Source organism: Oncorhynchus mykiss, chromosome 6, assembly GCF_057628025.1.
Source record: "Oncorhynchus mykiss isolate SJ-2025 chromosome 6, ASM5762802v1, whole genome shotgun sequence".
Lineage (NCBI taxonomy): Eukaryota > Metazoa > Chordata > Actinopteri > Salmoniformes > Salmonidae > Oncorhynchus > Oncorhynchus mykiss.
Genome location: NC_143027.1, coordinates 25,572,570 through 25,583,167, shown reverse-complemented (window position 1 = coordinate 25,583,167; position 10,598 = coordinate 25,572,570). Strand labels below are relative to the sequence as shown.

Sequence of the window (10,598 nt, the reverse complement as noted above, 5' to 3'; positions counted from 1 at the left end):
AAAAGTTTCAAGTTGATAGGCCATTGTGGAGTGGATTTACAAAGGATTATAATGGACATGTACAATCAGATTTCCTGATTCATCAATAACTCAGCCATCTCTTAACCAATCCCTTAGCTTTTTCCAGCTAAGTTAAGAGATTTGTCATGGGCCTACATACCACATTTTGGAGTTATGGTTTGATGAGAATATACGTTTTCCAAACTCTCTAAGATGGAAGAAAATCTATCCGTATTGACCTTATGGGTCCTTGAGGCAAATTTGTTCAGCATGAGGAAAGACATTTACATACAAAGTATCAAGACTCTAGATCAAACGGAACGACGGATATGAGTGTTTAAGTTAGACTGCTTATAATAGCCTCAACTATAGGCCAATGAGTGGCGTTCTTTTTGAATATGTTCCTCATGGCCTCTAGTTTCTATGTGGCAAATTAGAAAAAAAGTTACCAATCTATGCTTAAGTTGTTTGACCATGTCAAGGAAAACAATAAGAAGTCAGAGAATAGCAATAGGTTTGACAACTTCACTGTGAACTCCTAATTATCAGTCAATTGAAGTTGGTGAGTTCAAAACACCTTTATTAGGTATAACACACACATTGACGCAGAATAACGTTTTTTTACTTTCCCACGTAGACAGTCATGCACAGCCCATACAAAAAGCTCAACATTAAGATGAGGCATGTGCTGAACAGTGGGCTAATAGAAAACAGAGATCCCAGCGAGTAGAGTAACAGGAGAATGAGTAATGTGCGATAACTCGCAAATGTGCGCAGGGTAAGGCGTGGCCGCAGGTGGTAGTCGTCCTGGCTTTGCTGTGTCACTGTACTCCTTGGGAACCTTCCTTTTACAGAGGAGGTGATAAAGTAGTGTTGTCCCAGCCTTCCCAGCAGGTTCTGTTGTGAGCACAGATCGTTCATGTGTCCTTCAAGCTGCAGGACAAAATTCTCAAGTAATTTAGTCAATACATGTATTCCTGTACTACTACCAATCATTATAGGTAGGCCTACTGTATGCCATATGCACTGAGTATACAAAACATAAGAACACCTTCCTAATATTGAGTTACACCCCCTTTTGACCTCAGAACAGCCTCAATTAGTCAGAGCATAGACTCTACAAGGTGTTGAAAGCCTTCCACAGGGATGCTGGCCCATGTTGACTCCAATGCTTCCCGCAGTTGTGCCAATTAAATATTTTGTTTTGCCCATTCACCGTCTGAATGGCACACATACAAAAGTCATGTCTCAATTATCATAAGGCTTAAAAATCGTTCTTTAACCAGTCTCCTCCCCTCCATTTACACTGATTGAAGTGGATTTAGTGACACCAATAAGGGATCATAGCTTTCACCTGGATTCACCTGGTCAGTCAATTTCTATATATATATATGTATATAATAGTGTTCATAATTAATCATTATAGAAATATTAAATTGCATCAAAAGTCAGACCCAAAGGCATCATGCCCATAGGGGGCACAGGGGCATGAGACTCCTCAGATTTGTCATGTAAAATAAAAAATGATTTTAAAAAGTAAACTTTTTTGTTGTTGTAATACTGTAATACTACTAGCCAACTAGAAATGTTATTAAGTTAGACAAATAGCAGATACTGTAGGTTCCCAATCTCCCAACCTCATAACTAGGTACCAATACGCCATTTCAGGATATCAATCAAGTTCAAGTAGCGAGCTTGTCTAACTGTCTTAGCTGGTATGATTGCTGGCAAGGTTGGTACACTTTAGAACAGCAAGCAATTACTAAATGTATTGAATAAGACTCACATTCCTTTCAATATTTTACCCAGATTTTAGTAGAGGTATGCTTATGCTTATGTTTATATATGCAGAAAAATAATTATAGAATTAAGCATGATGATTATGGCTCTAGATTGCAAGAAAAATATGTTTCAGGTGTTTGAAAAATGCCAACTTCTCCAACTTCCACCCCCCAGCCATCCTCACGCACTTTGTGCCCCCTCAGATCTTTGGGGTGCATGAAGCCCCCGGTAAGACTCCCCACTTACTTTGTTATTGATTAGTGTGGCGATCCAAAACATGAGCTGCACCAAGACTGCGTTTTCATAGCTTCTCACAGGCTGCAGCTGTGGGTCCCCTTGATACTCAATATCAAATCTGCGAAGGCCATTGATAATCTGCAATAGAACACAATTACAATGTACATTTATGTATTGCACCGTATGCACATCATTCATTTGGATTGCAGTAGTTATTTTCACCTGCATCCTGCCAAGGTCTGTCAGGATCAGCCCGTTTTCACTGTGAATACAGTCAGGGAGCTGCTTGGATTCCTCCACTGACCCCATGTTCATCATCATCTGAGATAGATGACCTGTGTTGAGCTACAAAACAACCACAAATGATTTGAGACATCACTTTAACATTGGTTAGTACTACTTAATAATAATAACCAATGTCATATCATCTTCTCACATTGAAAACCTGATTGAGGTGGTCCACAGTTTTCTTTAGTAGCTCCACTGTCTTCATGTCAGACTTGGTCATGTCATTCCCCCCACTTTCTGAATTGGTTTTAAGAATCAACCTCTTCCAGGAACAGAGAAACTGGCCAACTGATACATTGGCTGGCGGATCCAATGTGGTTTTTGCAGTCTGTTGGGCCTGCATTAGTCTCTGGACCAGTTTCAGCACCTACAATGTTCAGAATATAGGAAAGCATTTGTGACCACTATCCATATTTGGTAGATTGCAGCACCCTCAGTCAAATTGTCTTTCTTGTCATTCACTTGTCCTTAATGGGACTTACCTCGGCTCGCATTTCTACCCCAAACATTTGTAGTTTCTTGTTATTGATGTGAGTCTTGGGCAGGGCAGCTATGTCAGTGGGCTGCACCTGAGATGCCATCAGAGTGGATGGGAGGAGGGGACCTTGATGCAATAGCAATTTTTCTCCTGTAAACAAAATGTATGGAGAAAACAAATCTTGAGAGGTCTAATATTGTTCATTGTGATTGAGTTACAGTGCCCTTCAACTAAAAAATAATTGTGGTTACCATTTTCAATCAATTCTGGAAGACTGGTTTGGGCAAATACTTTTGTCATCCTGAAAACCATGGTTGCATTGTCGACGTTGACGAGGTCGACATGAGCAAATCTTTTCAAGAAGAAGCTGAATAGCCTGGTGTACATGGGAATATTCTCCTGAATGAAAGAGGCCCTAAGAGACAGAGACAGCTTTATGTTAGCAAACGCACTCTTCAACCCAATGCTGTGTCTGAACTATAACACTACTGAGCACATTCAAAATATCTTACCATTTCTCTTTGTTTTCACTGTACACATGTTTTTGGTATCTCCAGGGCTGGATGTAACTAAGCCACGTCTCCAATACCTGTATTGAGAAACGGCTCATTCAAAACCACTTCTCTTATACATACATTCAGAACGCCTACAGTAGGATACCTTCCAAAACCAGCTAGAAACACTGCAAATTAAGCAATAACATGGCAAAATGTCAAAGACAGACCAAATGTAAATCCAATGTAGAACTTAAGTGTGCACTCACTGCTCTGAAGGATTTCTCCATAGGCCACTGTTTGAAGCAGTGCAGCAAGAGAAGGTACAACCTCTGTACATATTCTGATGTGACCACTCTGGGTTTCAATAACAACATATTGTTAATATCATCATTATCATTATCCTCATCATCATCATCATTGTAAAAAACACTAAAGTGGGTATTCACCTTTTAAAATCTTCTGAGAGATAGGTTTCTGAGTGGGCAGAAGGTAAGATATCAGACTGGTCTAGTTTTGTTTTTCCAGAGAGGGCATGCATGTGCTTCACCAGCTGTCTCACCACCAGTATGTGCTCCTCTGTGATGACAGAGACCTGCAGGTTTACAGACAAGTGCTTATCATTAAAATGTAGAATTCCGAATCCATTAGATTAACAATGTGAATAAAAGTGCATGTTAGTCATGAAGAATGAGTCATCGAAGGAAGGTAGGAAAGACCTCATTAAGCTTCTGGTGTGTCTCCAAGGGGAAATGTGGCAGCCATATCTCCAAAAATATCTAATGCAGGGACAATGAAAAAGGCCATACAATGACTCAACAACTACACCTTTGCGAGACAAGCCAAGATTGCTATATTAAAAGTGTCTCTATCCAACCCAGATTTTTCTCAATCACCTGTAGCATAGTCCCTGATCTCCAGATACTCTGATTGGTTGTCTCAGTGTTAACAGGGCACTGGCATTTCAACAGGCCTTTGCTTGTTTCACTATACCTAGAGGACCTGGGGAACCATCAAAACAAGCGTTATCAAATATTACATTTCATATTTGCCCTATATTGATGGATGATGTGCTGGTCTTATAATGCATTGTGAAAGGCACAGGCTAGCTATACAGCACCTTGGAATGTGTGAGGTCAAGGTGCCTTTGACATCTGAGTGAGGGGATCCTTCTGTAGGGAGGAAGTGTTTGAAATATGCATCCACCAAGGCAAAGTAGACACTGTTTGAGATGGAGGTTTGCTGCCCTGAGTGGTGATCCTAATTTAACAATTAAAAGCAGAGAGGTTACAAATTGAGATAGCATTGGCGATGGATTGACTTTATTAATATTTGAAACAAATGAAATGGAATAGCACTTCGGCCTACCCTCTGTGTAATGACACTTGTGGCAAAATAAAACATGAAGTACTCAAAGGCATCTGGTGACAGTTAAGAACAACGCTAAACTAAAGTGGACAAAGTTCAATAATACTTAGTAATAGTTGTCATTGCGTCAAACATTGTAAAAAAGGATACTGAGTGACAATCTCTGATGACTCTGAGAGGGTAATTTATTGAGGAAAATCCGGCTATTTGAAATGACCCCCTTGTGGATGGAAATTAAAATGAAAGAGAAAAAAAACTCAGCATTCATACAGAAATATAGACCAATAGGCATTTAACTACTGATATTGTGTTGCAATTATTGCTAACGCAATGACATTGTGAAGTATGCTGAAATAACACTGCACAATTAGCATTTACAGTCACATCTGAAAGTATTGGTGCCCTTGATAAAGATGAGCAAAAAAAGACTGTAATAAACAAATACAAATAAAAATTATTGTCACCTATTTTCAATACTTTGTGTACCCTCCCCTTGTGAGGATAACAGCACTTAGCCTTTTTCTATAATGTTATATGAGATCAAAGAACACATTGGGAGGGATCTTAGACCATTCCTCCATACAGAATCTTTCCAGATCCTTTGCAGATCCTTCAAACCACAGGTTTTCAAGGGAGACTAATTTTGTGGCCAATTAACCATTGAATGTGTGCTTGGGGTCAACTTTCAGGTCAAGTTCTGTAATTCTCCAACTGTGGGACTAGTCTTTGTCTCCCGAACCATCATCTTTGCTGTGCATGGAGAAAATATGCATTTGTGTCCTCTACCAGGCAAGTTTACACCGTTCCGGTGGTTTTAAACTTTGTAATTGTTGCCCTAATAGTGGTAAGAGATATATTTGTTTTTTCAGTCGTTTTTTTGTTGTTGTACCTATTGCCTGATTTACGAAAGTCACCAACCATTTCTCTCTTTTAATTTGTGAGTTCTTTGCCTTTCCCCACGGTGACGGATGACAAATGGATTTTACATGTGTGTGACCAAATGTTTATACCCCAGTGAAACAGGAAGCCATGAAAGGTCACAATACAGTTTCTTGAACTGAGATGAATTTAAAACAGTATAATGTTAATGCAGATGAGATTGTTTGATTTATTTATAAGAATCGTTAGGGTGCCAATCATTTTAACACCAAGATTTTTTTTACTGGTTAAACAAAATCTCTTTCTCTGAGCAATTAGTATAAAATAATATAATTTTGCCTACAACATAGCTTGGTACCAATAATTTCAGATGTGACTGTACTGTATGTTGAAAACTTACAGGTAAATTGGCGACTTGGATCTCAAAGTTGTAGTCTTCAGCTTGAAGTTTATAAACAAGTTTCAGCATTGGGCCACTGCAAAAATATTGTATGTTGGTGAAAACGTCCATGTTTATTAGTATACTGTAGGTGTAATACTCATTAGTAATTTAATATTATCGATAGCAAGTTGTGGAATGTCTCAAATCACAGACAGGTCCACCTTGGTTGTAGGAACTCCAGTACATTGCTGTAGTCACTGCTGTGGGCTTGCAGAGAAGAAAGACTCCAACCAACAGTGCTGCCATCCAGGCTGCCAACAACCCTCTCCACCATCCAGGGGAAGATAACACATAGCTCCTGTATGAGGCCAAACAGCATCGTTAACACACCCCACACTCAGTTTATACATGTATAGGCTACGCTACCTGATTTGAAGAGGAGTAGTGCTATGACACAGTGGCAATCTGAAATCTTTGCATACTGAGGAGCTAGAGGACAATTTGCAACAGCAAGCAGCATATGTACATGGTCCAGCTGTCTGAATGGCTGTGTCCAGACAGTCACAGTAACACATTGTCTACATCAGCATGAAACAGCAACTGGCTGATCCTCTCTGACATTTACTCTACACATGGCCACTAACAAGTAACTTTTTCATACCGCTTGCAGCTTGTGTGTGAATACATAACCCACTTATGTTAAAACTTTCAAATACAATGGAAATTGGTGTAGTAGCTAGCAGGGGTGCAACTTTAGTTTTAGAAGTGAGGTGGACATACAGTAGCAGACAAAAGTTTGGACACACCTACTCATCCAAGGGTTATGCTTTGTTTTTAACATTTCTGCATTGTAGAATACTAGTGAAGACATCAAAACTATGAAATAACACATATGGAATCATGTAGTAACCAAAAAGGTGTTAAACAAATCTAAATATATTTTCATTTGAGATTCTTCAAAATAGCCACCCTTTGCCTTGACGACAGCTTTGCACACTCTTGGCATTCTCCCAACCAGCTTCATGAGGAAGTCAACTGGAATGCATTTCAATTAATTAACAGGTGTGCCTTGTTAAAAGTTAATTTGTAGAATGTCTTTCCTTTTTAATGGGTTTGAGCCAGTCAGTTGTGTTGTGACAAAGGTAGGCGTGGTATACAGAATAGCCCTATTTGGTAAAAGACCAAGAACATATTATGGCAAGAAAAGCTCAAATAAGCAAAGAGAAATTACAATCAATCATTACTTTAAGACATTTAGGTCAGTCAATGTGGAAAATTTCAAGAACTTTGATAGTTTCTTTAAGTGCAGTCGCAAAAACCATCAAGCACAATGGTGAAACTTGCTCTCATGAGGACCGCCACAGGAAAGGAAGTCCCAGAGTTACCTCTGCTGCAGAGGATAAGTTCATTAGACTTGACTGAACCTCAGATTGCAGCCCAAATAAATGCTTCACAGAGTTCAAGTAACAGACACATCTCAACATCAACTACTCAGAAGAGACTGCATGAATCAGGCCATCATGGTCTAATTGCTACATAGAAACCACGATTAAAGACCACCAATAATAAGAAGAGACTTGCTTGGGCCAAGAAACACGAGCAATGGACATTAGACCGGTGTAAATCGGTCCTTTCGTCTGATAAGTCCAAATTTGAGATTTTTGGTTACAACCGCTGTGTCTTTGTGAGACGCAGAGTAGGTGAACAGATGATATCCGTAAGTGTGGTTCCCACCATGAAGCATGGAGGAGGAGGTGTGATTGTGGGGTGGTGCTTTTCTGGTGACACCGTCAGTGATTTATTTAGAATTCAAGGCACACTTAACCAGCATGGCTACCACAGCATTCTGCAGTGATACGCAATCCCATTTGGTTTGCGTTTAGTGGGATTATCATTTGTTTTTCAACAGGACAATGACCCAACACACCTCCAGGCTGTGTAAGGGCTATTTGACCAAGAAGGAGAGTGATGGAGGGCTGCATCAGAAGACCTGGCCTCCACAATCACCCGACCTCAACCCAATTGAGATGGTTTAGAATGAGTTGCACTACAGAGTGACGGAAAAGCAGCGAACAAGTGCTCAGCATTTGTGGGAACTCCAAAGACGGTTGGAAAATCATTCCTCATGAAGATTGTTGAGAGAATGCCAAGAATGTTGCTACTTTGAAGAACCTAAATATAACATATATTTTAATTTGTTTAACACTTTTTGATTACTACATGATTCCATATGTGTTATTTCACAGTTTTGATGTCTTCACTATTATTCTACAATGTAGAAAATTGTCAAAATAAAGAAAAACCCTTGAATGAGTAGGTGTGTTCATATTTTGAAAAAAATGCAATTTCAGAATGTCCCCAGTGAAAGTAGTGCCCCTGGTAGTTAGCCATAGAATTGCAAGTTGCAACAGCAATACTGTGATATAATGAAATTAATGAGGACGATACTACAGTATTCACATCATCTCTAGATACAGTATAATTCAGTTGATTGTTTAGCTACCTTGACAGGTTTATCATTAATGTCTTTTGTCATCTCTGTGCATTGCTGTGGGAGTGACTTGATTGTCCAATCTGTCTTCAGATGATCCTGCATGGTAGAACACTCAATCATTAACATCAGCTTTAAAATCCTCTGCTAAAATAAAATCTTGAGCATTTTAAGATTTGAGATTTAAGATTTGTCTTGACTCACCGAAGAGGACATGACTGCAATGTAGTATTCCCATAAAACGCTTATCAGAAAAAGTAAACAAGAGATGAAAACACAGTATTGAAGTCAAATAATCAGTTTAAAACATCTCCTTTACCATCTTGTGCACTTTTAGTTCAGACGGTTGTGCCAATGTTTTGTATGATCATGTCTTTAGAGACTTCGGGGTATGACAGCTGTCCTCTGCAACAGTTGCTTGTGTGCCCCCCACATGTCATTTATTCTGCACCCAGCCCCAAGTCTAGCTGGAGGTGAAATATTCCATGTTGATGAGGTTCAGTCAAAGAACCAATTCAGAGAATTTTGCATTTTTTAAAACACCTGAAACAGCTCTCTCCTGCTATGTAGAGCCATAACCATTATGTCTAATTATATGTCATAAATAAATCATGTCTATTTTTCTGCGTAGGTTGTCTAAGAATGCCTCTTTACCATTCAATTGTCATTTTAATTATGGTTGCACAGATTTTTTAAAGAACGTTATGCCTTAGGAGTTTAGTACAAGTGCCACATTGGTATATTGTAGGGCTGTGACGATACCAGTATCGCAGTATTTTTTATAATAAATTAAACTCTATAGCAATAAGGCTCAATGGATAGAATAATCCCACCAATCCATCTGCAGAGTTGAACTCTATTTCCATATGTCCATGGTTATTTCTTGCCAGGATTGAATATTCATTAGATAGTCACACAATGTCACAATAGTATAATTGGTAACATTTCCCTATAAATTCCACTCTTCATAATGCATTATGAGCCCATTTATAATGCCTCATGAGCTATGCATAAATCAGAAATGAAGACCCACATACAGAAATGCACACACGCACACAAACAAAAGCACAAAGCACTGTACTTTCACTCCATGTGTTCTAAGTTTTAATGTGTATTCATCCATCACAAATGCCCAGTGGAGGCCAAGTTATTTCCCTGAAGTGGAAGGCAAAACACAGCAGTTCAATCAATGGCTGATTAATCATTCTAATTTCATCACTTTCAGCCAAGCATTATTATAATCACATCCCACCCAGGCATTCAAAATAGCATTGTTCACTGCAGGAATGGCAGGCTGCTCTAAATCATTCTGATGTGGCTGCAGTGTCCTGCTATTTCCCACCAAACTCAATTTACTCCCCATTTTTATGCCATGTGGTCATGAATGATCAATTTCCCTTCCCATTTTTGGCCAATCTGCCAGAGATGAGTTCCCCGGCCAATATAGTCTTTGTGCACCCACCTGTCTACTCTGGTGCTGCTGTGGATCTCAGATCTCAGCTTCATTGAATTGAAATCCTCAGGTTTCACGTTTTATTAGTGATATGTACAGGATACACATGGTGTACACCATCCAACGAAATGCTTACTTGCAGGTTCTTTCTCGACAATGCAACAATTATAATAAATATTTAAATATAAGAATAGGAACATAAAGTAAATGGCTCAGTAGAAAATATATTTTAAGTATTATACAGGGAAGCACAATTTATAGTACAATATTCAAACATGTATCAGAGAAAGGGGGGATTGGGGGCAAGTGTTTAAATTATGCAGTATTAGCTATAGTATGTAAGAGTCTGGTTGCAGCATTTGCGATGTGTGTGTAGCATGAATGTACAGTGTATGTGTGTGTGCGTGTTTGTGCATGCGTGAGTACGTGTGTGGATGTGTGTCTGTCGGGGTGTGTGCATGAGTGAGTGCATGTGTGCTAAGGTGTGGAGAATCAGAGCAGGTGGTCAGTCCTGTTCAACTGTTCAGCAGTCTGATGGCTTGTAGATAGAAACTATCTCTGAGCCTGTTGGTATCAGACCTCACGCTCCGATACCGTCTGACCAATGGTAAGGGAGAGAACAAACAGCTCGTGTCTGGGGTTTGTGTGTCCTTGATGATGCTGCTAGACTTCCTCAGCCATCGTTTCAAGTAGATGTCCTGGATGGGTGGGAACAAGCCCCCAGTGATGTACTGGGCCGTCTTCAC

At 39.5% G+C, this 10,598-nt stretch overlaps 1 protein-coding gene across 1 annotated transcript; it reads right to left on the bottom strand.

Moving 5' to 3' along the window:
- Nucleotides 1–563: 563 nt before the first annotated feature.
- On the bottom strand, nucleotides 564–8,827 carry LOC110525592 (sphingomyelin phosphodiesterase 4). Its single transcript, XM_021605841.3, has 18 exons — nucleotides 8,604–8,827; nucleotides 8,412–8,498; nucleotides 6,130–6,266; nucleotides 5,927–6,002; nucleotides 4,798–4,867; nucleotides 4,648–4,700; nucleotides 4,400–4,539; nucleotides 4,176–4,281; nucleotides 3,999–4,058; nucleotides 3,729–3,874; nucleotides 3,549–3,636; nucleotides 3,298–3,374; nucleotides 3,037–3,200; nucleotides 2,790–2,935; nucleotides 2,456–2,674; nucleotides 2,242–2,364; nucleotides 2,029–2,157; nucleotides 564–933 (listed from the first exon to the last, which is right to left on the bottom strand). The coding sequence occupies exons 1-18, from the start codon at nucleotides 8,613–8,615 to the stop codon at nucleotides 622–624; spliced, it is 2,145 nt and encodes a 714-aa protein (XP_021461516.2). The 5' UTR covers nucleotides 8,616–8,827; the 3' UTR covers nucleotides 564–621.
- Nucleotides 8,828–10,598: the final 1,771 nt, after the last annotated feature.